General features: G+C 31.6%; 1 protein-coding gene across 1 annotated transcript in view; it reads left to right on the top strand.

Annotated features, from left to right (window-relative positions):
• LOC145260437 (uncharacterized) overlaps window positions 1-26,917 on the top strand; it is a 99,099-nt gene extending 72,182 nt beyond the window's left edge. Inside the window, exons 3-7 of the mRNA XM_080118447.1 lie at window positions 2,474-2,779; window positions 8,902-9,103; window positions 13,773-13,930; window positions 15,565-15,626; window positions 22,134-26,917. Coding sequence (XP_079974573.1) covers window positions 2,474-2,779; window positions 8,902-9,103; window positions 13,773-13,930; window positions 15,565-15,626; window positions 22,134-22,310 — 905 coding nt within the window. The 3' untranslated portion in view covers window positions 22,311-26,917. The remainder of the gene's footprint in view (window positions 1-2,473; window positions 2,780-8,901; window positions 9,104-13,772; window positions 13,931-15,564; window positions 15,627-22,133) is intronic.
• The last annotated feature ends 581 nt before the right edge of the window (window positions 26,918-27,498 follow it).

Genomic DNA, 27,498 nt, shown 5'->3' with positions numbered 1-27,498 from the left:
CATCTAAACAAAATTATATAAATGCAGGAGTACCTCAGGGGTCTATCCTTGGACCTTTATTATTCCTGATATTCATAAATAACCTCCCTGATAAAATTGTTTCTGAGATGGGTATATTTGCTGATGACACCACTCTCTATAACAGGCATGTGGGGAAAACAAATGAACACATATCTAAGGAAATGATAAAAACACTAGAGGATGACCCCCAATCTGTAGTGGAATGGGGACAAAAATGGATGGTCACATTTAATGCTGCCAAGACTAAGCTTGTTTCCTTCAATAATTACAAGTAGCCTTCTGAACCACCAATAGCAATGGTCAAAAACACATTACCCGAAAGTACTTCCTTTAAACGCCTTGGCCTAACGTTGACAGGGAACAGGAATTGGAACAGATACATTGAGAGCATTGCCAAGGCTGCTACGAAGAAGATGGGCTCTCTCTACCGTGCTAGAAAACCACTTACACCTGAAAGTATCCTATACCTCTATAAGGCCACCATTCACCCTTGTATGGAGTACTGTTGTCACATTTGGGCTGGTACATCTGCTACTGGTCTCTCACTCTTGGACAGGGTTCAAAAGGGAGTCACCAACCTGATAGGTCCTGAACTGTCATCTAGGCTACAGCCTCTGTCCCATCGATGAAATATTGCATCCCTCTGCATGTTCTACAAGTACTTTAATGGTGAATACGCTGATGAACTACAAGCACTTGTACACCCTTGATGTGAATACCCCAGACAAACTCGACAAGCAGCTAAATCCCACCCTTACACAGTAGAGATACCCAGGTGTAAGAAAGCCTTCTACTCCAATAGTTTCTTCCCCAGAACTGCTAGACTTTGGCACTCGCTTCTGGGATTCTGCTTTCCCAATTGTACTGACATGCACATGTTCACGGGTAATGTGAACAGACATCATTATTCATCTCCCTTCATAATATCCCTGCAACTTATGTCCCCGATAGTAGCTCCCTATTTCAAAGTGGCACTGTGCCTTGTTTGAGATGAAAATTGAATAAAAAATAATAAAAATAATGCATATATATATATATTTTTAATGGGGTGGTGTTTGATCAACACTGCTGGGGAACTATGATTTAAAACTATTTTGTTTTTAATCCCAAAGCAGTTTTTTTTTATCGTAAACAACTGATGCTCCCTAAATTAATGCTAATGCTAGTGTGAATTCTTGGAAATGAACTAATAGAGTAACGAGCAAAATAGTTTTGAAGTAAAGAACTTAGAATTAGAAGTGTTTTTATTTTTTTTATTTAATATTATTTTAAAGGTTGAAAAATTCCTCCAAAACTGTGTGTGTGTGTGTGTATATATATATATATATATATATATATATATATATATATATATATATATATATATATATATATATATGTATAGCTTTGACTGTTATTTAGGCTGTCGGGTTTCAATCCTGGCTTGAGGCAGTTGCCTGTCTAGCTGCACTGATGAGCTGTGAAACAGCAAAACAGTACTGTATGTGGATGACACATATATATATATATATATATATATATATATATATATATATATATATATATATACACACACACATACTAGCAGGGACAGCCGACGTTGTCTGGGATTGAATGATGATCTACGAATGTTTCACCCTCTCATATTTTTACTGTCATCTAAATCGGTGTAATTGCCCATTTTTCAATCAAATCGATTTATTGCTTGCTCTAGTTGGGGACCTATCATCATGTACCAGGGGGGCAGTTTCATATGCCTTCCCGCAGTGATTTAGACCACAATACATTGTAGTTTACATTGCACTGTTGAGAACCTATTGTTGATTTTATAAAATTATTTTTATATATAATGTTTGAATTAAAGTTTAAAATGCAAAAATCAAGTATCCTGGTTCAATTGTGCTGTAAACAGAAACATTAATTTCAAATGCGCCCCTCTCATATCAAAGAGCAGACTGGCTTTTCTGCTTGTGCTGTGATACAATGGCTTGGAATGCAGTTTAAAATGAAAGTCAAGTATCATGGTTCGCTGTAGAGAACATACTATTCATTTTATAAAATTATTATATATAATGGCTTGAATCAAAGTTTAAAACGCAAAAGTCAAATATGTTGCAGTTGTGATTTAAACAGAAACTTTTATTTTGAACGCAGCCCTGTCATATCAAAGAACCTACTTGTTGATTTTTTATATGCTGTGCCTTTTTGCTTGTGTAGCAGTAAAACTTCTCAAATGCACTTGTGATGTTAGGCTGTATAAAAGTGTTAACTTTGGTCAAAATTGCCTTTTTCTTCTTTCATCAAACTTTTTTGATTATCGATACTTATCAAAGACATCCCAGTACAAAACCTATCTAAGAACACTATCAGATACATAAAGTACATTTGTTTGAAATTTCATAAAAATCCGCTTTAAAAATAATTTAAATCTTAAATATTATAGTTTCATGTCATTTTACTTTTCTTTCTCCAGAAGAGGCTAAGCAGCAACACCATCAACAGCAAGCGGCTGCAGTTGCCGCCACAGCCACTGGTGGTGGGGGAGGTGGTTATGCCGCTGATTACTACAACCAGTATGATGAGAACTATCAGATCCAGCAATACCATCAAGAGATTCGCAATCTCTATACTCAACAGAATCCCCCTTCTCCGGCAGCAGTCGTCTCTGCAACTACAGTGACGCACCAGCAGACGGTGGTACCGTACACCAACACAGTACCAGAACACATGCATGGCAATACTACAACCACCACCATCTGCACATCCACATCACCTGCTGGTTTGTAGAAAGCTACTCGCATTATATACCTTATCTCTTATCTAAAAATCTTGCGTTGTTTTCTTTTCTTTGTGTAATTATTTACTTGTAAAAAAATCATCATTTAACAAATCTATATTATTTGGATTATTTGAACTACCGGTCTCATCTTGAGTGTTAGTGACACATTTTGGTCGATGTAGCCTTAATATTCTTCAGATGTATCTTGTCAAACTCTGGAATCTGCACAGTATTTCTGCAAGGTGTAGTGGTTGAAGTATTTGATAAAATTTAGTTACAAGTTACATTCTTCTGAAGATTGAGGGTTCAATTCTCAGTGTGAGTGATACTCAAAATACAATTGTGAATTACTTAAGACTCCTACCCAGTCCTGACTGATGGAACGAGAGCATGCTACCCCTGTGGATTAAATAAAGGATTCCGTTCAAAATTCTGTGTAAATTCTTGAATTTGATAAAATACACCTGAAAAAGATTGGAAGTTAAAATGACTAAAACTTTGAAAATATCACTCAAGATGAGAAGAGTTTCTTTTTCTTTTTTCTATTTTCTATTTTCTTTTTTTCTATTTTCTATTTATTTTCTTTTTATTTTATTATTTTCTTTCTATTTTCCTTTTTTCTTATTTTCTTTTTATTTTCTTATTTTCTTTTTATTTTATTTTCTTATTTCCTTATTTTCTTTTTATTTTATTTTTTTATTTTATTTTCTTTTTATTTTATTTTCTTTTTATTTTTTATTTTATTTTTTATTTTATTTTTTATTTTATTTTTTATTTTATTTTTTATTTTATTTTATTTTCTTTTTATTTTATTTTTTATTTTATTTTTTTATTTTATTTTTTTATTTTATTTTCTTTTTATTTTATTTTCTTTTTATTTTATTTTCTTTTTATTTTATTTTCTTTTTATTTTATTTTCTTTTATTTTATTTTATTTTATTTTATTTTATTTTTTTCTTATTTTTCTATTTTCTTATTTTTCTATTTTCTTATTTTTCTATTTTCTTATTTTTCTATTTTCTTATTTTTCTATTTTCTTATTTTTCTATTTTCTTATTTTTCTATTTTCTTATTTTTCTATTTTCTTATTTTTCTATTTTCTTATTTTTCTATTTTCTTATTTTTCTATTTTCTTATTTTTCTATTTTCTTATTTTTCTATTTTCTATTTTCTTATTTTTCTTATTTTTCTTTTTTCTTATTTTCTTTTTTCTTATTTTCTTTTTTCTTTCTTTCTCATTTTTTTTCTTATTTTCTTTTTTCTTTTCTTTTTTCTTATTTTCTTTTTTCTTTTCTTTTTTCTTATTTTCTTTTTTCTTATTTTCTTTTTTCTTATTTTCTTTTTTCTTATTTTCTTTTTTCTTATTTTCTTTTTTCTTATTTTCTTTTTTCTTTTTTCTTTTTTCTTTTTTTCTTTTTTCTTTTTTTCTTTTTTCTTTTCTTTTTTCTTATTTTCTTTTTTCTGTTTTTCTTTTTTCTGTTTTTCTTTTTTCTGTTTTTCTTTTTTCTGTTTTTCTTTTTTCTGTTTTTCTTTTTTCTGTTTTTCTTTTTTCTTATTTTCTTTTTTCTTATTTTCTTTTTTCTTATTTTCTTTCTTATTTTCTTTCTTATTTTTTTTCTTTTTTTTCTTTTTTCTTTTTTCTTTTCTTTTTTCTTTTTTTTCTTTTCTTTTTTCTTTTTCTTTTCTTTCTTTTTTCTTTTTCTTTTTTCTTTTTTTTCTTTTCTTTTTTCTTTTTTTTCTTTTCTTTTTTCTTTTATTTTCTTTTTTCTTATTTTTTTATTTTATTTTCTTTTTTCTTTTTTTATTTTCTTTTTTATTTTCTTTTTATTTTATTTTCCTTTTCTTTCTTTTTTTTCTTTTTTCATTTTATTTTTTATTTTATTTATTTATTTATTTTTTTATTTTTTATTTTTTCTTTTTTTTCTTTTCTTTTTTCTTTTTTCCTTTCGTTTTTCTTTTCTTTTTTCTTTTCTTTTTTCTTTCTTTGTATCTTTTTTCTTTTTTTCTTTTCTTTTTTCCTTTTTTCTTTTTCTTTTTTTCTTTTCTTTTTTTCTTAATGATTTATGAGATTTTTAAATATTTATACTTGTATTTGAGTAACAGCCCTTAATGTCCATGGTATGTATGTTGATTTAAAAATAATCAGAAAAAGTCAAATTTTCTTTGATCTTATTTTCTTCTATAAATTTTTCTACAAGAAGTTTAATAATTTATTAAATGTTAAATTTTCCAAAACTATAAAACAACATTAAAGTACTTGGTAAAATTCAGTTGTAAGTTAAACTCTTATGAAGATTAAACGTCTGATCCTTAGTGTGAACGACTCTAAAAATACAATTGCAAATGACTTAAAATTTCTATCTGTTCAGGGCTGATGGAATGAGAGCATGCAACCCCCATGGATTTGATGATTCCATTTTAAATTCTGTGCAGATTCCAGAGTTCAACAAGATACACCTGAAGAAGGTCTGAGGTTACATTGACGGAAACATTGTGCGAATAACACTAAAGAGGAGAACAATAGTCTGAATAATCCACATAATAAAAATTATCAATCATCACCTCAAAAATTCAGAAACCGATTCAACTTGACTTAAAATCATACTTTAGACATCTATTGACAGGTGACAGTCTTGTAGCTGTAATCAAAAGCCATCTTATGCTTATCACATTAATTTAATGATTAATGAATGCAACACAAGATTCTTTTAGAAGGAGATTGATTTATTTATATAAGGATGCAGCTGCTGAGATTAAAACATGAATAGAAAAAGAGTCGATTATTTTAAATGCATTAATTATGATTTTGTTATATCTTGAAAAATGCATCTTATCTGATCCAAGCTTCAATCCAGACACAAGATTGCAACTTTCGTTCTGTCTACTGTTTGTCTGACATTTTTAATAAATTGTTATCATGAATCCCCATCTTATTTCCTGTGAGGGTCAATCTCATAATCTCATCATGCATTACCCCTTGTATAGAACAACATAATACAACATTCATCTAAAAATTGATCTATATATTAATAAGATAGTGTGTGTGTTATTTATTTTGTGTCACACTTACATCTGAGTGACTGTCGTTTGTTATGGACTTCAATTTCTTGTAATAAATAATTTTACCATAATAAGTTTTGGCTTTGGTTTCAATTTTAGCTGAAGAAACTCAAGTTATATATATGTAATTTTTTTTCATGTTTTGGTTTCGATTCAAGCTGATGTACCCAAGTCATATGGATATATTTTGCAATTTTTGAAATTGCAATTTTATAATATATAAAAATCGATAGAACATTAACTCTATTAAGCACACTTTACAGCCGGGCTATGCTGGGTGTCCCTGCTAGCTTAGATAAATACTCTTACAGTTTTGATAAAAGAGCTACGATAATATCAGAGCATCTCCATTTACATTGAACATCTACAGAATGCCAACATCAATATATTACATATGAATGAGCCAACTATGGAATTTCCACAAGTCTCACTAGTTATAACTAATATGAATACTAGTAGACATACCTACTAATATTTAACATCCATCTGGGGTTTGAAATGAGTATAACATAACAGTATTCTCAAGTGGTCACCCATCTAAGTTCTGATCAGGCTCTGCATTATTTAACTTCAATAATTTGACACAGACTAGTGTTTAAATGTCATATAGCCATTCTATATGCACAAATGTGTTTGTATACAAAAATAAATAAAAACCATATTTTTTCCATCATTACTGCTTTTTTAATAATTCAGTACCATCCAGGTGTGTGTGTGTGTGTGTGTTTTTTTTTCTAAGGTTAAATAAAAACGTTTGTAGTTTTGTTAACAAATTCTTTAAGTTGCTACTGATGTTTGTGTTTGAATATATATACTGTACTGAATTATCTCCCTTCATATTCATTCACAGAAATATTATACATAGTATAATATTTAATGTATATATGCATATATTTGGATGCATATGAGAATAAAATATACAAAATAGTGTAAAATGAAAAGTCGTGGAGACAGAATTATGAAAGGCAGAAAGCAAAAAGAATTAAACACGTAAAGAGATTAAAACAAACAAACAAACAAAAAAAAAAGCAAATGATGTAATAGATTTTGTTTGGAACATTAAATGCTTTCTGAAAAATTGAAAATTTGTAATCTCTAATTAGAAATTTTTAATTTCTTTGGAAAAATTCATTGAATTAAAGTTCTGAATCAAACCAGTGAAATCTGTCAGTTGATTTTTATTTTTTCTGTATTGTTTTTTTTTTCTCTTCCTTTCATATATATACTAGTTTGGGTACCCAGCATTGCCCGAGTGTTTGGAGGTGTGTGTCGAAAAAAAAAAAAAAGTAGTAGTAGCAGGCAGGCTCAAACCAAGGCGGAAAAGAATGTGAAAAAAAACAAAAGTGACGAACGTCAAAATTAAGGCTAGTCAATCGAAAAGAGGGGATGACTTCTGAAAATATCGGCAAAAAAAGCAACCCCTTCCTGTAGAAAACTGCCTAGTTGAGGGTGAAGGAATTAATGCTTTTAGTCAATTTTTTGATATTTGTTGTCTGAAGGGTTGAGCTTTAAAAAGATACTGATCTTGTGAAAATCCGTTGCCTCTGTTGAAAGTTATAGGCAGACATACATACATACATACATTTAAACATACAGGTGAGATTTATATTATAGACTAGCGAGGGGTACCCGGCATTGCCCGGGTGTTTGTAGGTGTGTGTGAAAAAAACCCGAAATGTGAAAAAAACAGGTGCCCGTGAAAAAAAAAAACGAAGCCTTGACGACGCGCAGTTGGAAAATAGTAAAGTGTGATAAAAAAAAAAACAGGTGCGTGTTTTTGATTGACGTGACGGCGATAGCTATTTATTCAGCAGTTAGCATTTTGTGCGGGACAGTTTTTAATGAGGTCAATAAATCGGTTTGTTTGTTTTTAAAAACCCGCTCCCTCGTCTCGAAATGAAAGCTACCATCTGATATGACGAAGTCGACATTGACCAAACGTTACTTAGCTCTCTAAAGACCAATGGCTCTGGGCCTGTGATTAGAGTCGAGTTTCGCTTTTTTTATACCGAAAACCGAATGTAACGCATGCCGATGCGGGAAATGTCGAATAATTAACGTTTGAAAGTCAATAAAATTAAATAGACAGGCGAGCTCCATAGTTAACTGTGAGATATTACAATTTATAGATGATATAAAAAGTTTTAAGAAGTTGTGAAGCGAGTGAGCGCTTTTCTGAAAGAAGCCTTTTGTGGACATCGAGGAAAAGCGTGCGTACATACATACATTTTCGCTTTTATATTTATAGATTAGGTATAAACCCTTTTATTTATTTATTTTTTTATTTTTTTAAATATGTCTGCAAATGTGAAGCAAAAAATATTTGCATGAAAAATGTTTTATACCTACAGCTTTATTAATTATTGTACACTTTTATATAAACATAAGTAAGGATTCACTGGATAACTGTGGACATGAAATTAGCTGCTTTCAATTTATATGAAAAGACACTCTCTCTCATGTATATAATTGTTATTAAAATATTATACGTTAGTGTCTTTTGGAAATATCTATGCTACATCAATCTGGTCATCCCTAATGGATACTGTTATGTATATTCTGATAAAATAATTTATATTAGCTCTTGTTGTATCTACAATGGAGTATTTTATTTTCTTTACTACTATCACTATTGTGCTTGTGTAGATTGATTATTATGTACTTACATGTCATATTGAAATTTTTATAAATTTAAAAAATTACGTATAATGATCTAGTAAAAAAACAAAAAAACAATTGCAAGTAAAAATAGAATTTATCAAATTAGCGAGTTTTATCGTATGTTTTAATGTGCAAGAGTTATACAACTAAGTCAATATGACTGACTAGTTTCCCTTGATTTAGAATGACTTAAATCAAAGGTCCACCATTTTTAAACACAAACTGTCAGAACTAATTATATACAATGTTTTTGTTAAAAATACATCTAGCACATCTATCCTCCCACCTCATCCCCAAAATATTTTATATGCAAAGACAAGTTAATTTATTATTTTACTTTATTTATCTTTTTTGAGGTTATTTATGTGTTTTTTTTTTCTTTCATCTTTGTTTCTCTTCAGTTTATTCGAATACATATGTGAACCAGCAGGAGGAACTTCCGCTGCCACCAGGCTGGTCACTTGACTGGACAGTGAGGGGTCGGAAGTACTACATTGACCACAACACACAGACTACTCATTGGAGTCATCCTTTTGAGAAAGAAAGTCTGCCTATGGGATGGGAAAGAATTGAATCAAAAGAATATGGTGTTGTCTATGTCAAGTAAGAACGTATACACACATCCACACACGCACCCATACATACATACATACATACTCATGCATACACTTGAATGCCTACTGGAGAGAATTTGAATGCCTACTAGACACTATCCTCAAGTGTCCAAAGTTTCTTTGTACAGAGGTTTGTCAGGAGAACCTGGCATGAGGATACTTTTTTCACTACAAGTAAACCCTGACTAAATGTTTAAAATCACATAGTATTCGTGGCTCAAATAAGATCTCAGTATGGATAGCCCACAAGAAATGATGTACCTTCTCCAACTCAGACTCCAATTAACAATGTGAATCTGGATACTTGAATTTCGACATATTAATTTATTGGATTTATTGGTACACAAAACACTTTATTTACAAAAAATCTGGTAAAAATAGTTATAGTTACAGATAAACCTGATGTTGCCCTGAATTGAATGATGATCAACAAATGTTCCACACTCCAAATACTTTTATTGTCATTGAAATCTGTGAAATTACCCATTTTTCAATGAAATCGATTGATTGCCTAGTCAGGGACCCACCGCAATGCACTGGGGAAAAAATTCACATGTCTCTCCGCAGTGACTTAGTCCACAATACATTGTAAACTTCATTGCACTGTAGAGAATCTGTTGATTTTAATGGCTTGAATCAAAGTTTAAAATACAAAAGTATCATGGTTCAGTTGTGCTCTAAACAGAAATATTTATTTTGAATGTGCCCCTGTCTTATCAAAGAACTTACTGTTGATATTATATGCCAAGTTTTTCTGCTTGTGCAGTGATAAAACTTAAATGCCCTTGTAATGTTAAGCTGCATAAGGGGGTTAACTTTAGTCAAAATCGGACTGTTCCTTCTTTAATTGGATTTTTTTCGTTATCGATTTTCAATACTTATCGAAGGCATTCTAGTACAAAACCTATCTAAGAACACTCCCAGACATAAGATACATCTATGTGAAAATGAAAAAAAAATCAGCACAGCCATTTTGGATTCCACAGGAAATGAACTCTCTCTCTCTCACACACACACAGTAATATATAACTGCATTTTGTCTGTTTTTCTAAGCGCAAATAAAGAAAAATGACTTTTTAGTAATTATTTTTTAATGGATATCGTGATTGCATTCTCATGTTTAAGGTTCATCAATACAAATAAATCATTGAATATTTATTATTTTTTAAAATATGTCCATTTTTAATGGAGTTTACAGTAATAATTATAAGAATTAAAATTTGATATATGATAAGGTTTATAACATAAATCATTAAGACATAATCAGAATTGCAGTCAAATTAGCAATACCAGACACCGTAACGTTCAGCACTGGACAAGGCGCACACTGCTACTTAATTTGACACTCATAGTCTTTAAATTAGTAATAAGTACATTTCTCCTACGTCCATCAAAATAAAACTTATATAACTAGATTCCAAATAAAATTTACTTTAAAATGGTATTTTAATATTTTTGTTGTGATTTGTATATTCGAAGAAATCATTATTTAAATCTGACTATTAATGACGAAACATGCCAGCAAAGCATGCCTACTCGCAATAGATGACTTTTTGTAAATAAGCGGTCAGGGTGTGTTCACATAAATACTCAAAGCAGAAGTTGTACATATCGATGACGTTTCTAATTGTTTTAGCTAATTAGAGAAAAGAATTGTCTTTGCTACGGAATTTGAACACAACACGTACATCTTTCCAGTCAAAAGTTAGAATATCTCAAAGTTGATGCTATTTAAGAGCGAATATATTAATTTATTTTGTCCTAAAATTTGAAAAGAATTGAATAGAAACTTTTTATGCACAAGTAGATAAAAGTAGTGAGAACTGCATGTAAACTTGAGAATTTTTGTGTACCAAGACGTCAAATCGTTTGTCACCTAACTTACGAAAATAAAGTATTCATTTTATTTTTGTTATTATTTAGAGAACATAAATTTTTAAGGCACTGCTACAGTTTATTGCCAAAAATGGGGATGTCATTTTTTTTTTTTTTTTTTTTTTTTCGGGCACCTGTCGTCAAAATCAGAGGTCAAAATCAGTATTTTAAACTGTGGCCGAAGCATGAAATAAATAACAAAAAAATTAAACTAGATAATGATAACTTCCAGAAAGAACTAATTGCTATGTGCCCCAGCATAGTATAAACACCTCCAACCTCTACATGTTAAGAACAGCTTTTGAGGTTGGAGGGGGGGTATTCTGAAAGCTGTTCTTAACATGGGGGAGGTTGGGGGGTCTTATACTATGCTGGGGCATGTAGTAATTAGTTTAATTTTTTTTTTATGCTTCGGTCATAATTTAAAATACTGATTGCTTCCTCTTATTTTGACAACAGGTGCTTGGCGATAAACTGTTGTAGTACCATTTTTAATTATGGACAAGAAAAGAATAGTTTTTAATAAAGAATAACCGACAATGAACATTTTTTTTTTTTTTTTTCTGTTCTTGGTTTTCGAGTCGCAAATAAAATGTCTCAAAGTTAACGCTTTGTAATACAAAGATAAGTAAAGATAGAAACTGTGTTCGAATGCTATTTAATAGCGAATATATTAATTTTTTTTTTGTCCTAAAATTTGAAAAGAATTGGATAAAATCTTTCTATGCAGGAGTAGATAAAAGTAGTGACGAACGCATGTAAACATGAGAATTTTTGTTTGCCGAGACATGCACAAAAAAATCTGTTAACAAATCATTCGTCAACTAACTTATAAGTTATTATTCATTAAAGTATTCATTTTTTTTTTGTCATTATTTAGAAAACATAAATTTTTAATTATGGAAAGAAAAAAAAAATTAAAAAAAAAAAATTTCTTTGAAAAAGAATGACCGACAATGACCACGCTTTTAAATGAGTTAAAACACATTAACCACATCCAATTAAGTAAAAGAATAACTTTTATTGGGTTTGTTTTACAATCCACAGAGGTATGAAGAAGTGGTCAAAAAACAAATATATAACAAATAAATGTCACCAAAGGCAAGTTACTCTTCTACCTACCTTGATAAATTTTTGGTATTGTAAATGTTTATTCTGTTAAAAAAACAAGTGTTGAACGTTACATGGGAACAAGAAAAAATGGTTGCAATGTCGCTTGAAGTCTCGACAATGACTTAAAATAAAAAAATTATAAAAAGTAGTGATAGAAACTCCCCCGATAATTATCACTTGTAACTCAAAGTTGTTAAAATAAAATTTGATTATACAAATTAGTTTAATGTACTTGAAAACAATTGTAATCTGTACAAAATTTCCTTTCATTTGATATGCTACAAACCATATTTTGGTTATAATTTCTTTGAATCATGTTGTGGTAGCCATCTTGGATTTCCTGGTTGCCATCTTGGATTTTTCATGGTTTAATGATGACAAATGATGTCTATCAGAATGATATTTTGCATGATGTTAAAGACTTACCTCTCATTTTTTTAAACTGTTTTTATGATGCTTCTACTTAAAGCTGTTAAAATGAAACTTAATTATGCTAATTAGTATGCTAATTAGTTTAATGTACTTGGAAATAATTTTGATCTGTACAAAATTTCCTTTAATTTGATATGCTACAAGCCATATTTTGTTAATTTCTTAAAATCGTGTCATGGTGGCCATCTTGAATTTCCCAGTCACCATCTTGGATTTCCTGGTCACCATCTTAGATTTTTCATAATGTTATAATGGCAAATGATAATGTCCATCAGAATAATACTTCCTATGATGATAAAGCCTTACTTACCTTTTTTCTTAGCTGTTTCTATGATGTTTCTACTTAGAGCTGTTAAAATGAAACTGAAATACGCTAATTAGTATGCCAGTTACCAAGTGAGATGGTTGTAAATAACGCCAACTGAACCTTTGTGATATTATATGTTCAAAATTTCATCATATTATCTTAAAAAGATCTAAAGATACAGGTCCTAGATATGACCTTAAACTATATCCGATGGTGAGGCCCCAGCTTGCGGGCTCTGGGGGAGTGTGGAACCACCCTTTAATTGCCATTGCTCCCAGGTCCACTCTGACCTGGAGTGGTAGTACCTGTTAGGGTCCCAACTATGAGTTAAATAGAAACTGACTTGCAAAAAACAAATATATTCTATTTAAAAAATTTTCTTCAAAATCACCGGATTCGGCATTAAATAACCTGAAAATAGTTGATATGCCGTAAAACAAAAACAACCAACCAACCTGAAGATACAACTTTTTAAAAATGGGTTAGTCTGTAAATTGTGCAAATTTCCTACCATTTTCAGTCACAAGCTTATATGCATTTGAATAGGACTGACTTAAGGCAAAATGTCCAGTAACCACACATTTTTTGATACTTTGAATGGCCATAACTCCAGTTGTAATGGTCCGATTTTAAAAAACTGAACATAATATTTCTTTGTTGTTTATGCTCTTTTCAATAATGCTTGATAAAAAAATGGTGTGGTATTGCTAGTCAAATTTGTAGTCAAGATTGTATCTATCAAGCTTTTGATCCAAACTTGCGCTTGTTGGACTCGTGATCCAGGATTGCAGTTAGACTTATTCTAAAACTTATAAGAATCCTGATCTAATAAACCATAGAACATATAATCCAACGCCTGATAATTGATATCAACTGTTAATTCAATTTTATCAGTCTTTGATTTTGTCAACTATCATGTTTCTAATTTCAGTTACATTCTCAAACTGTCACAGTATAATCACCCGTGCGCTCCAGTCATACCACAGCAGCAGAACATTGTTTTTGCTCCGCAAGAATTGAGGATACCAAAACAGATTGAATATAGGCAGTCAAACCTGTTGGTTCCAGCAAACCCTTATCTGCACGAAGGTAAGACCTGTTTACACTTTAGGGAAAGTTTTGTGGCAGGGCTGTTCACAAGAGATGAATGCAAACGAGAATGTTAAACATTGGATTCCCCTTTTCCTGTTTTAATGGGGGTTTTGGATGTTGTCCGCTTCGTTAGTTCTTGTGAGTCAGAGGTGATGCTGTTTCCCCTCTCGAACAGATAGCCGTAACATGTTCATACATGAAGGAGACGACAACCATTTTTATTTTAAAATATACTTATTAACCAAACTGTGAATATCCACATTTTTTTTTTAACTAAGAGTTGCCTCTAGCTATCTTCAGAATAAGAACTAGAGTTGCAGTAAGATAGGAATATGAGATGTTATATTTTATCTCCATTAACGTGTGGGTAGACAAATTAATTCTTTGCACATTTGATAATGCTGGTAAGAAAAAACAGTAATGTACACTCATCAAATAAAACGGCCAGCAAAGCATTACTGCTATTGATCAAGGACGCATTGTAGTGATGTATGGAAGTGAAACCTGGTCAGTGAGGGTTGAAGATATGTGTTGCTTGAAGAGAAATGATATGAGAATAATACAATAGATGTATAATGTGAGCCTTAAAGACAGGCTCAGATCTGTTGACTTCAGAGTTAAATTGGAAAGTATAGAGAAATGAATGCAAAACAGGACACTGCTTTAATTTGGTCACATTGACAGAATGTATGAGAGTTCTTGGGTTAATAGATATAGAACCGTTTAGGTTGCAGGGTCATTTGGATGATACATAGATTGTCTGAACATATAACTAAACATATTGTTCCCATGTGAATAAAATGAGAACAAAAGAATGTAAAGAATGTATGTGTTAAACACAAAGCCAGAAAACTATGTTTTTCACATGGCGTTTTTCTGTAAAGCAACCAGTTCAAAAGCAACTTGTTTCTGTAGGATTCAGTGAGTGGGGAAACAGTTGTGTACTAATATGAGAGTTGCTGCGAGGTTTTATGCATGCAACGAGATTTTGGATTTCTTTGTGTTACCAAGGCTTCTAGACTTACCTACCAGGCCATCATTTGCACCGTTCTCCTTTATTGCTCAGAGACTTTGCCTATGTAGGCAAGTGACCTACGCAAACTGGAGGTATTCGACCACGTTCTGTCCCTCTCTATATCCGAGGTAAGTTGTATAGCAGTCATGTTGAGTGTTGAGTTATATGTTGGGATCTCATTCAATTCTCTCTCTCACTCGACAGCATTGCAATGATAAATCGATAAGATGAATCTGCAATGTGCAATCCGACCAAACTTAATACATTAGGTTGGAGAATTTGTTGAAAGCACTACATCTACCCAGCATAGTGATAATCCTAAAAACGAATCTGTTAGACTGGTATGCTCCTGTGGAACATTCGTCCTTCTAGATAAATCATTTCAGAATCAAGGAAACCTGTAAGCAAGTAATTTAGACAAGCCTGTACAAAGTTAAATTTGGAGGAAGTTAACCTGCTTAAAAATTATAATCTACTTGAAAAAAAAATTAAAATATTACGTTTGAACATAGACTGCTTGCCACAGACAATATTTTTCCTTACAATTTTATCATATAGATTTACATTTTTTTTTTAATTTATTTATTTTATTTATTTTTATTTTTTTTATTTACAGTAATTCCTGAATGGTTGTACATCTATTGCAAAGCCAACCAAGACCATGATCACAAGCTGAAGGTAAAGTTATAACCATTAATATAATCATAGACTGTTAAGACTCCGATATTCTTTTCAACAACTAAAACAGTTGTCATACAAAAGGAAAACAAAACCTTTTTATGAACAAAAATGAAAGGTATTCAAGCTCTAGTTTAAAATAGTGATGGGACAATTCCAATATTTTTCCCCGATTCTGATTCTTTTGAAATCTCTAAATATTTAGCTATACAGTTGTACTCCTCCCCCCCCCCCCGATTACCATAGAAACACATGTTAAATGTGCCGATATTTTTCTAAATGTAAAAATATGCTTGTGAGGGACGCTCTATCAATTTTAGCTTCACTGGTTGTTTTAAAATCAATAAATATTTATTATTTTATCATTGTTACCAGCAATGGAAGATTTTGCTTTAAACAAAATCAAATAAAAGAAAAAAGACAAAAGAATTATTTTGGCATTGAAAAATCCATACAAATTTTTCCGAAACCCTCAAATATTCAGATTTTTTTCTGATTCCCGATTCCGATTAATCGTCCCAACACTAGACTAAAAAAGACAAACTAACAAATCTGTTGCCAAGGTTGTCAGAAAAATGATTGTCATTTTACCATTCTAGAAGGCATCTAACTCCAATGCAATCCTCTACCTGTATAAGAACTAGACACATCCTAAAATGGAGTACTGTTGCCATATTTGGGCAGGAGCTACTTGGAGCATCCTATACTGCCTTAACAAAGTTCAGAACTGGCTTCAAAACCTAGTAGGTGACGCCTTTTTCAGTTCTTTGCTACCTCTTTCCCACAAAAGAGACATTGTGAGCCTGTCTCTGCTCTATTATTTTCAAGTGCTTGTCCGAGCTTCAATCTATGGTCCCACCTCTGCCAAACTTTCACAAGAAACACTTGTCTAGCTACAACAGCTATCAACAATGCCCTCCACTCTTAAATATAAACACTATCAACAATGTCCCCCACTGCCTAAATATGAATGCAAATTCCATGAACAAAGCTTCTTTCCTACAACTATCTGCCTGTGGAACTCTCTTTACAGCCTACTACAATATGGTTGTCTTTACCTGGGTTAAGTTATCTTTTCATTTGCACCTGCCAATGTCTGTTTCATCCCATTCTCTCCTCTGCATGTGAGAACTCGTATAAAAGGAGTTAGCTCCTTTTGATCATAGTTCTATTGTCCTAACATTTACATTGTTGGGTGTAGGTTGAAGAAAGTTGGACATGTTTGCCTGAAGAAAGTAATAAAGTTAGAAGGTTGAAATTCTAAATGGATGCAGGAAGATGTCAATGTGTTTCTTGGCTGATGCCAGAGAACACTGACTGTTGTCAGTGATTTCTGAAAGGACTGAAGTAGTTCTTCAGGAGACAGATAAAATGGTTCGTTTATAATTTCCCCTGTATTAAAAAAAAGAAAAGAAAATCTCTGATTTATGCACGCATGATACGAAAATATCATATTCCAAAAGTGACGTAAATTGATCAAGGAAATATATTCCAAAAGTGACGTAAATTTATAAAAGAAATCATTTTTAAGCCGTTAATGGGAATTTGTAAGCATTACAACAAAACTTGCAAGTTTTGAATTATTGTAATTTCCTTGTTTTTTGAGATTTTTTTTTTTTTTTCAAAATTATGGGCAAGAACAATCACTCCTGATGGTTATAAAATTTGATTTTCTTATTTAAAATTAAAACTACTTGATCAATTTACGTGATTTTTTAAATTATATTTTATTTTGTTATGGGTATGTACATCGTATAGATTTTTCTTTATTTTGTTAATATTGAAGAAATTCTGAACAAGAAACTGATGAAATTAATGTGCCCTGCAAGCTGATTGTAAATCATGTGACCAAATAATTTACGCGGTTGATCTTTTCATGAAAAAATAAATATTAATGTTTATGACTGTTACAAAATGAATTTCTAGTAGAGTTTGAGATTAATGATTACAAGTTGATCCTATCGAAATGAAACCTGATTCTGAAGTTTTGGATGATGATGAGTTTTAAATGATGAATAGTTCAACAACAAAAACAGTTGTCACATGAAAAGAAAAGACAAAACAGTTTTAGCATCAAGTGGCTCCATGCCTTGTCAGGAGCTATTTTTTTTTTTTTTTTCTGTCTCCTGACAAAGGAGGGATTGGACCTATTAATTCACTTTCGTTTGTCCGTTCACTTGTTCAATTTTTTTTTTTTTTCCCCTCAATAACCACGTCTTGGATTTTAAAAAAAAATTTTACACAACATCAGTCATGTGAAAGTAAATTTTTGCCAGAACGAATTTTCTGGGATAACTCTGGTTGCGCCCCCCCCCCACCTCCCCTTTTATTTAGAACCTTTCAAATCTAATTTTCATGTCAATCACAGACATAACTTGCCTCATTTCAGTCAACACTCCCAACATACAGCTTCATCATGATTGTCATGCCCAGTGTCAAAGTCATCATTTCTTTCAATGAAAAACTTACAGCATTTGATCCAAGGATTCCACCTGCACGTTGCAAATTTTCCTTTTGTTGATTCGGTTACTTGTACAGTTTAATCAAGACATTCAAAAATGAAAATATCGAAAAAAAAATTATATTGTACGTATCTATTTTGGACTGAACATCTCCGGAAAAAAATTTCACTTGATTTGATTGAGTAGGATTTTTCTTTTTCTTTTTTTTTTCAGCAGCAGAAAAACACATTTTTATGAGTTTTATGACAGCACGTTAAAATAGACATCTTTGAATTTTTTGACCACGCCATGGGGAGATAACTCAGTTTAAAGCACTGACACTCCCTTCCTATCTTTAATACTAGCTTTTCTTCACAAAAATCAAACCTTTTGCTCGGTATCATAACATTGTTTTCTCGCTGTAAGAAACATAAACTACTTGATGAAATTGTGAATTTTTTTTTTTTCAGAGAACTTCATTCCATAACGGATACGTACAATATAAACTTTTTTTGATATTTTAATTTTTCTAATGTCTTTATTAAACTGTACAAGTACCGTCGATTCATCACAATCATAACATAAATGCTTCTAGCAGCCTTCAATGTATCATGGCAATGTGCACCAAGGAAGACAAACAGTCTCTTTGCATAACATGCATCACACAAGGTATGCTTTGCCTTCACAGCATTCACCGTCCTTGACATAGCAGTCTTCTTTTATATCTTGGTCACTGTCAAAATTCTCTTTTCAGACTTATTTACTTGTAGAGTGAGTTTTTTTTTTTTTTTTTTTCTTTTTTTTTTTCTTTTTTTTTTAATGAAATTTAAGTTACCTGCACTGTCAGGGATAGGTTGTCTAAAGTCAAAAAAGTCTGAATAAAAAAGGAATTAAGCAGGCAAATAGAAAAGTGTTTGGCTTATCAAAAGTCTACAAGCAGTTTATCTTCAAGTGAACATAGCCAGTACTCTGGAGTCCAATAGACAGAGGTAGAGGAGAGCTTCCAGAAAACCCTCTTACTGCTGTCCATGATTTCCAAAGCAGCTGAAGTAGTTCTTCAAGAGTTTATTGAAATTAATGCTCTCTGCAAACTGCTTGATCAAACCATGTTACAGAGGCTGCTCTTCACATGAAGAAATTAATATTAATGTTTATGACTTTCACAAAGTGAATTTATATTCTATTGTAAGTGACAGTGGTTTTTGACAAGATGCTAATCCAGCGAACCAATTCATATTAGATTTTTAAATCTGAGATTTATATTTTCCACAATCAATACAAAGCTTGTTGAACGATATTGTCCTAGTGCATGTAAAATCCTACTTGTGACAGATCGGCCTGGGTTCTTAGTAGACTTCATCCCCTGTTGTGAAGAACTGGATATACATTTCACAGTCGGACTTTGCTGTGGTTTGCTTAATCTCTGTTAGTCATTAGATTTTCTTGCACTTGTATCTTTTGACCCGGATTTCTGTCGTGTTGGCTTGGGTTTGACAGTCAGCAGACAAGAACTGCTGGGATAAGCAAAGTGCTGATCAAATGTTAAGATACTAGGAAAAAAGAAAAAACTAGATTATTTAAAAAAAATTTTTGTAAAAAAAAATATATATATATTTAAATATTTTGGGAGCAATAAGGGCGGGGGCAGGTATTTTTACTTTATATTTTTCAAATCATTTGACTTTAAAAATATTTAAAAAACAAGCAGTATAACCTTTTACATATTTTGCTAAGAAAATTAAAAAAGAAATAAAAATATTAAATTTAAGATAAGTTGTTTTTATTATTGCAACTTTCCTTGAAACAAAATAAATCAACCTTTTTTTTTTTTTAAATTTTTTTACAAAGGAATCACCACTTATCAAGGCCCAGAGGCCATTCGAAGATGAGTGTTAAAGAGTGTGCAGTGGTCAACAAGACAATATCACAGTAATCGTTAGAAGTGTAAATTTGGTAAATTGAATTACTTAAGGGAAACAGTTCATCAAGGACTTGTTTACATTGGACTTGAAGACGGCCATATTGTAGTCAGCTGGAAAGCAGGTAAACGGAAGAGTTCCACAGGTGTGCAGTTCTTAGAAAGAAGCTTTGTTCATAGAATCTGTTTAAGTTTACGCACAGATAATAATGGGGGAAATTATTGATAGTGTTTACAGCCAAACAAGCGTTTCTTGTGAATGTTTGGTGAAGGGGGACCATAGATTGGAGCTCAGACGAGCACTTGCCACGAGAATAACTATATAACAGAGACAGGCTCGCAATGTCTCTTCTGTGAAAAAGAGGTTGCAGGGAAGAGAAAAGGGCACCCCCCCACTAGGCTACGAAGTCTATTCTGAACTTTGTCAAGGCAAGGTCTTCTTAGCAGATGTGACAGCAATACTCCATCCTTGGCCATATCTAGCTCTTATTACAACTGTAAAAAAAAAAAAAACAGAACATGGTAAACAGTATAAACTTCCACAAAACCACTCGCATAAAAAACAAGAAATATTGCTACTTTTCTTGAAATAAAAATATAAGAAAAACTAAAAAAAGTTTGAAAAAATATTAAAAAACAAACAAACATACTTTCACACAAAACCTTCACATTTTTACTAAGTTTTTGAAAGGTAAAAAAAAAAAAATAAAAATATTAAACTTAAGTTAGGTTTTTTGTTATTTTTGTTAATTTATTTTTATTTTATTTTTTTTAAATTTTGTATGCGATAATTAATTATATTTCCCAGCATCTTTTATTCCGATGGTTCTCATCAGCTGCCAGTCAAGCCGGAGCTATTGTCACAAAATGTGGATCAAAAGATGTATGAGTGCTAACTTTCTTGCATGTGGCATGGTGGCTCAGGTGGTAGTGTACTTGCCTCGCATGCAAATGACTTTGGTTTTGATTTCTGCGTTTGAATATATTCTACTGATGAACCTAAAGGAGGGCAAAACTCAAGTACAGGACTTCTATCTGTGGCTTTCATGGTTTGTATGAGCTGCAGTGTTGTTTGGTTATGGATATACGAGGGATGTTCCAAAAGTAATGCCTTATATCTTTATTCTGCCCGAATGGACCAAAGGGAATTTCAAAGCTCATTGTTATGATGGCTGAACTTATGCATTCATGACCTAAGTTTCATCTGTCTGTTGCACATGTTGACGGTGTGAGGTTTTAAGAAATCAACACCATGTCATGGACTTGCGTCAAAAGCAGAGATGTGTCATTGAATTTCTTCATGCAAAAAAAAAAACAAAAAACAAAACGATCAACGTTCATCATGAAGATGTGAGTGATAGTGATCTCCAATGGTTGTGACTATGCAGAAAAATAAATTTTGAAGCACAAAAGGTTGCTTGTTTTGATGGTACTATTTCTGTCTTCGTAGCTCTTCAACTATTTTTAGTTAAGAAATAAAATGCATTACTTTTGAAGTGACTCCTAAGTTTTATATATACATATATATATATAAAAATATAACACGGAAATTACATAATTGTCGATGCAATAATTTATTTCAACCTTATGGTATTTTCAAGCATCTAAACCAGACAATTACATTTTTGATACTCAAAAATGTAATTGTCTGGTTTAGATGCTTGAAAATACCATAAGGTTGAAATAAATCATTGCATCGACAATTATGTAATTTCCGTGTTATATTTTTATGTTATTGCTCTGTTTACCACATTGAGCTCTCATACCCGGATTTCCTCTGGAATTATTCCATTATAACACTATATATATATATATATATATATATATATATATATATATATATATATATCTGTGTGTGTCATTGTCCACATAGACAACATGCGGCCATGCCATATTTTTAAAGGATGATGTTATCCTTTTGTTACTTAGCATTTTTGACATCATGAAGGATTTTTTCTCGATGTCTGTTTTAGTGGATGGTGTCAACCTTTGTGCACGGAGACACAAACAAATATACAAGATCCACAGAGTTTTAACAGTATATAGTGTCAAAAATTATTCAATATATTTGATTTTTTTTTTTTTTTAATTCTTCAATTTTATTAAAAATGTTTGTATCTCAACCGTTTTTTTTTTTCTTTCCTCAAGTGGCCTCTGTTTCGTCTTGGAGAACTTGAATATTTTGATGCCCTCCTCACGCGATTATACAAACAAGAAGTACAAAAGATTGTGATGATCTATGAATATCAACGGATGCAGATCCTAAGAGAGATGGATAGGCGGCAAAAGGAACGAGCTTTACAAAATCTGGAAACAAAAATTTGAAAGAATTGCCCGAAACGATACAAGTGCAGGTTTTTTTTTTTTTTGCCCCATCACCTTTAAATTTCTTAGTTGATCTTTTTTTGTAAAAGGGTTTTTTTGTTTTCTTAAAATCCTTATATTTTTAAATTTACATGATTTTATCCAAAATACTTTTTAAATTTATGTATTTTTAAAAAAGTACTTTTAAATTTATATATTTTATTAAAAATACATTTACATTTACACATTTTATCCAAAATTCTTTTAAATTTACACATTTTTTTTTTTATCAAAAATACTTATTAACTTAATGCATTTTATAAATTTTTTTATATAGCTTCAAAAATATGAAATATTTATAGGTACAGAATTTTAAAATACCTATTCAGTTAAATTGCCTCCTAAGACCTAAGTACCATGTATCAGTAATTTTTTTTTTTTTTTAGCAGGGAGTCACAACTTATCAAGGCCTGAGGGCTATTTGAGGATATGGGTTAATGAGTGTAAAGTTGTCAGGGATTCAACAGCATAGTGATCATTAGTGGTGGAAATAGAGTAAAATTTGACCTTGTTTAAATTGGACAAAGACGACCACGTTGTAGTCAGCTGGAAAGCAGGCCTATGGCACAGAATTCCACCGGCGGGCAGTTCTAAGAAAGAAGCTGCATTCATGGAATTTGCATTTAGATTTAGGTACAGATAGAGAGTCGGGGAAATTGTTAACAATGGTTGGAATGGTAGAAATTAGCAAAATGAAATTTTCCAAGCTATGTAGCTTGCTCTCACTTCTATAGGGAGCATACTTTTACAGTTGCATTCCCTTTCTGTCATCTAACCATTGTTATAAGTGGTGGGTCTAGTCTTTGCTGTTAGATAAAACCTACAGAGCAGCAGGTACTTTCATAAGGTTTAGTCTGCCAGCTGAAGCAGTTTACCCGGGTATGGTGTTTGGAGCCACACATGAAAGATTTAAGGCATGACCACATATTCTGATAACCTCAACCTACAACTGTCGATAATTACGGATCCACAATTCAGGTGGATCTGTAATGTGAAATCTAACCAAACTCCACACATAAGATCAGAGAATTTGCTGAAAGCATTTCATTTACCTGTAATATTGTATACTTCTACATACGTAAACCCAACACGTTGTAGCAGAGTATGTCGCAAGGAACATAGGACAAGTAATAACCTTTTTTTTTTTTTTTGTACCATTTATTTCCTCGTTTTCCTACCATGTGTGACTTCTCATTATGGCTGCCATTACCCATGTCTCTAACGTGATCGTCTCCTTTTTATAGTCTTTTTGGTTTTCTTTACCGTGACGTCATTTCGTACGTGGCTTAGTATATGAATATGGCCACCATACTCTGTTGCATATCCAGCATAGGTGTTATCGAAAGGACGAATCGATTGCATTTTTTAATTTTTTTTTTAATCAATTTTCCACCCCCCAAATAAGGCACAGTGCCACTTTGAAGGAGGGGGGTTACTATTGGGGACATAAGTTGCAGAGATATTATGAAGGGAGATGAGTAGCAAGATGTCTGTTCACATTACATTTGAACTTCTGCATGTCGGTACAGTTGGGAAAGCAGAATCCTGGAAGGGAGTTCTAAAGTCTAGCAGTTTTGGGGAAGAAACTATGGCTTTCTTACACCTACGGATGTCTACTGTGAAGGGGTGGGATTTATCTGCTTGTCGCGTTTGTCGGGGGTATTCACGTCAAGGGGGTATAAGTGCTTGTAGTTTGTCAGAGCATTCACCATTAAAGTACTTGTAGAACAGGCAGAGGGATGCAACATTTTGTCGATGGGACAGAGGCTGATGACAGTTCAGGACCTATCAGGTTGGCGACTCTCTTTTGAACCCTGTCTAGAAGTGAGAGACAAGTAACAAATGCACCAGCTGATCCATAGCTTTGAAAATTTCATTTTACTAATTTCTACCATTGCAACCATTGTCAACAATTTCCCCAACTCTCTATCTTTACCTAAATCTAAATGCAAATTCCATGGCCACGTGGATTGTTCAACCTCCTAGATAATCAGTTGTAGAAGTCGGGAGTCTATGAATTGCGGTAAAGAAAACTTGAAAGCAAGATTGTATACTTAATTGTGACTTGAGCATTTTTGATGATGTAAAAATGTTGATCAAGTCTGTTGGAACTTTGTGTGGTAGTGTGGGCATCTTGGGTCAAACTGATTACTTTTCTTGCCAAACTGTTGCTTTTATAGACAACTTTGTAGAAAGTTCTACATCTGACTGCTTCCTGGCACATACACGTTTAGCTTATGTGTGTGTGAGTGGTTAAGTTGCACATGTGCACTTCGTTTAACATTCTATCCTCTTGTTGAGATCAGTTCACATAGCTAGTTATATTATTTACAAAATAAGTGAATACTGACATTAATAACAAACTGTATTAATGATAAACATTCTTAAAATTTATTCTTATGATATAAAAATGTACATTCGTTTTAAGTAAATGGCATCTTTTAGATAATTAAAGTGAACATGCGCATATCCAGTACGCTTTGCGGTGTTTAGAAGAGAGAAAGGCAAAGATTAAGTTCAAGGTAGCAAAAGAATTAGTTTAGTTTGATTTGTTCTTATCGATTAGTTTCGTTTGGTGATTACAAGTAGTGAATATAAATTCAACAAATTTCAAACACGCAATATGTTTTTACACTGATATTTTGTTATAAAAAAAAAGTCTTTTTAGCCTCCAAAATAAACCTTTTTACAATAAGATGAACTAAGAAAGAAAACTACTTAAAAGAAAAATGTTTACAATTTCAATTTCTAGACATATAAAATATTTCTGAATTTGGTTGTTGCCCAGGCTTCAACACAGTTAAAGAAAACACAAAAAATACAGAAAAATCTTTGATATATGTACCCAGTATGGAACAAAAATGTCATATTCCAAAAACTCATGTAATACTTTTTTTTAATTTTTTTACTAAGAAAATCATTTTACTTCGATTGTTTTTTTTTTTTGTTTGTTTGTTTTTTAAGCAATTAATAGTAAATCATAGCCATTGCATGACTGATTTTAATCTCTATTTCTGGGTAAGATCATCCATGATGAATTTTAAAGATGGCGGAATGAAACGCACTATCCTCTTTTTCTCGTGAAATTTGATTTTCTTAGTCAAAAAACAAAAAATCCTATTTGATCAATTTACATGATTTTTTTTTTAAATATGACATTTTCATTCCGTGATAGATATATACATCATAAAGATTTCTCTGTATTTTTGTTTTTTTTAATTAGGTTAAATTCTGGATAATCACCATGAACTTTTGAGATGAGGATTGATAATTTTGTATACTATGCAATGCTATTTTCATTTCGACTGTTATATTCACAACATTTTCACTGATGTAAGATATAGTCAGCTAAAGTCTTTCCCAATTTTCTGCGTGACTGCTACCGGAACCGGTGATGCAAAATAGTCTTTTTTGGTTCAGTATCTTATATTTTGCAACGATGTATTGAAATAAAATATAAAAAAAGCACACTGAAAAATATACAATAAAAAATTATACAGATAAAAATAACAAAACTAATCTTTATTTGCGCTTTTAATAACAAAATTATAAAAAAAATTTTTTTCCTTCAAATTTTATAAGAAATACATTTTAATAATTCTTTAATAATAATAAAAAAAAAATTGCAGAAAGTGTTTTCAATAATTCTTGATAAAAAAAATTGGCAAAATACGTTTTTGTTAAAATTTAAAAGAAAAACAAAAAAATATGTGCACAAAGAAGATACAGATGCAAGAAAAAATAATGAACAGACTATTTTGCCTTGTCACCAGTTCTGGTAATAGTCAGACAGAAAATTAAGAATGATCTTCTTCAGATGAATCTTAATGAATATGAGAATCTTTAAATTGAATATCAGGATCTGTACAGAATTTTGACTTGAACTCCTTATTTTATCTGTGGAGGTAAATTATTCTCATCACATCAGCCTTGACCAAGTAGAATTGATGTTGTTCTTCCATTATTTGTTATTAACCAACGTTATTCAGACTATGGGTTCATATGGAAAACTTGGCGCATGTGTGTTAGATATTGGCAGGCAAACTCTGGAAGAAAAACATTCAATGGGTTTGCACACATGAAAATGGATTCAAATGTAAAGAATTTGATATTCTTTGCCATTGTCTAACGAAATGCATAATTTAACCCAGAAAAATGTGAGCATATATCAGTCAAAGGTTGTGACAATAGACGAGGAAAAATAATATATTTTGTAGATCAACTGTGTTGTGACTTTTACTTTGCTGTCAGTGTGTGTGTATATTTTGTGGCAGCGACAAAAGTACATGTAAACATTATATAGATTGGACAAAGGCATTTTGAACAACCAGCCGCAGCAATTACGTGACATGTGCTGTATAATTTAAAATAAATGCATTTTAGGTAAAAAAATATTATTACGTACTTACATGTTATGTCAAAATTTATAAAAATGCCAAGAATCCTGAAAAAGGATCAAGTAGAAAAATAGATAAAAGTAATAATACAATTCTAGTTTTATCGCATGTTGAAGGCTCCTTAAAATCCAGCGAAAGTAACTGTAGTCTGTTTTTTTTTTTTTTTTTTTTTTTTTTAAAGAGGGGCAAAATAATTGTAGTCCACAATTTAAAAATATAAAATGATGGACCACTAATATTTTTTTTTTTTTTTTAAAGAGGGGCAAAATAATTGTAGTCCACCATTTAAAAATATAAAATGATGGACCACTAATATTTTTTTTTTTTTTCTTGTAAAAATCTTATACTACATGCATACCGAAAATTCTAGGTTTAATTGTGTAGTTGCTTCCAAAATTCATGCTCGAATTGTCAACATGGAGCCATGGGCTAATGTTTGAAACATTCGTTGATAATTTATTCTAAGTCTTCTGGATGTTAAAGGTTTAATCTTTACTAAGAATAAGCTAAACTAACACATCTACCTGATCATGACTGATGAAACGAGAACAATCTACCATCAGGTTTAAATAAAGGGTTCAGTTCAAACTGCCATATGGATTTTTAGAGTTCTACTGGAAGGTTACCAAGATCGAAAATGTGTACTTCATGAAGATTACAGCAGTCGATATGTTGTGAATACAATAAGCAAAGTGGATAACGATGACTAAATGGTTAACGACACTGATTAAAACTTGGGTGTACCAGGTTCA

This window comes from Euprymna scolopes, chromosome 36 (assembly GCF_053919585.1).
Source record: "Euprymna scolopes isolate OS-2025 chromosome 36, ASM5391958v1, whole genome shotgun sequence".
Classification (NCBI taxonomy): Eukaryota; Metazoa; Mollusca; class Cephalopoda; order Sepiida; family Sepiolidae; genus Euprymna; species Euprymna scolopes.
The sequence above is the reverse complement of the archived record's forward strand: the minus strand, read 5'-3'. Positions and strand labels throughout refer to the sequence as shown.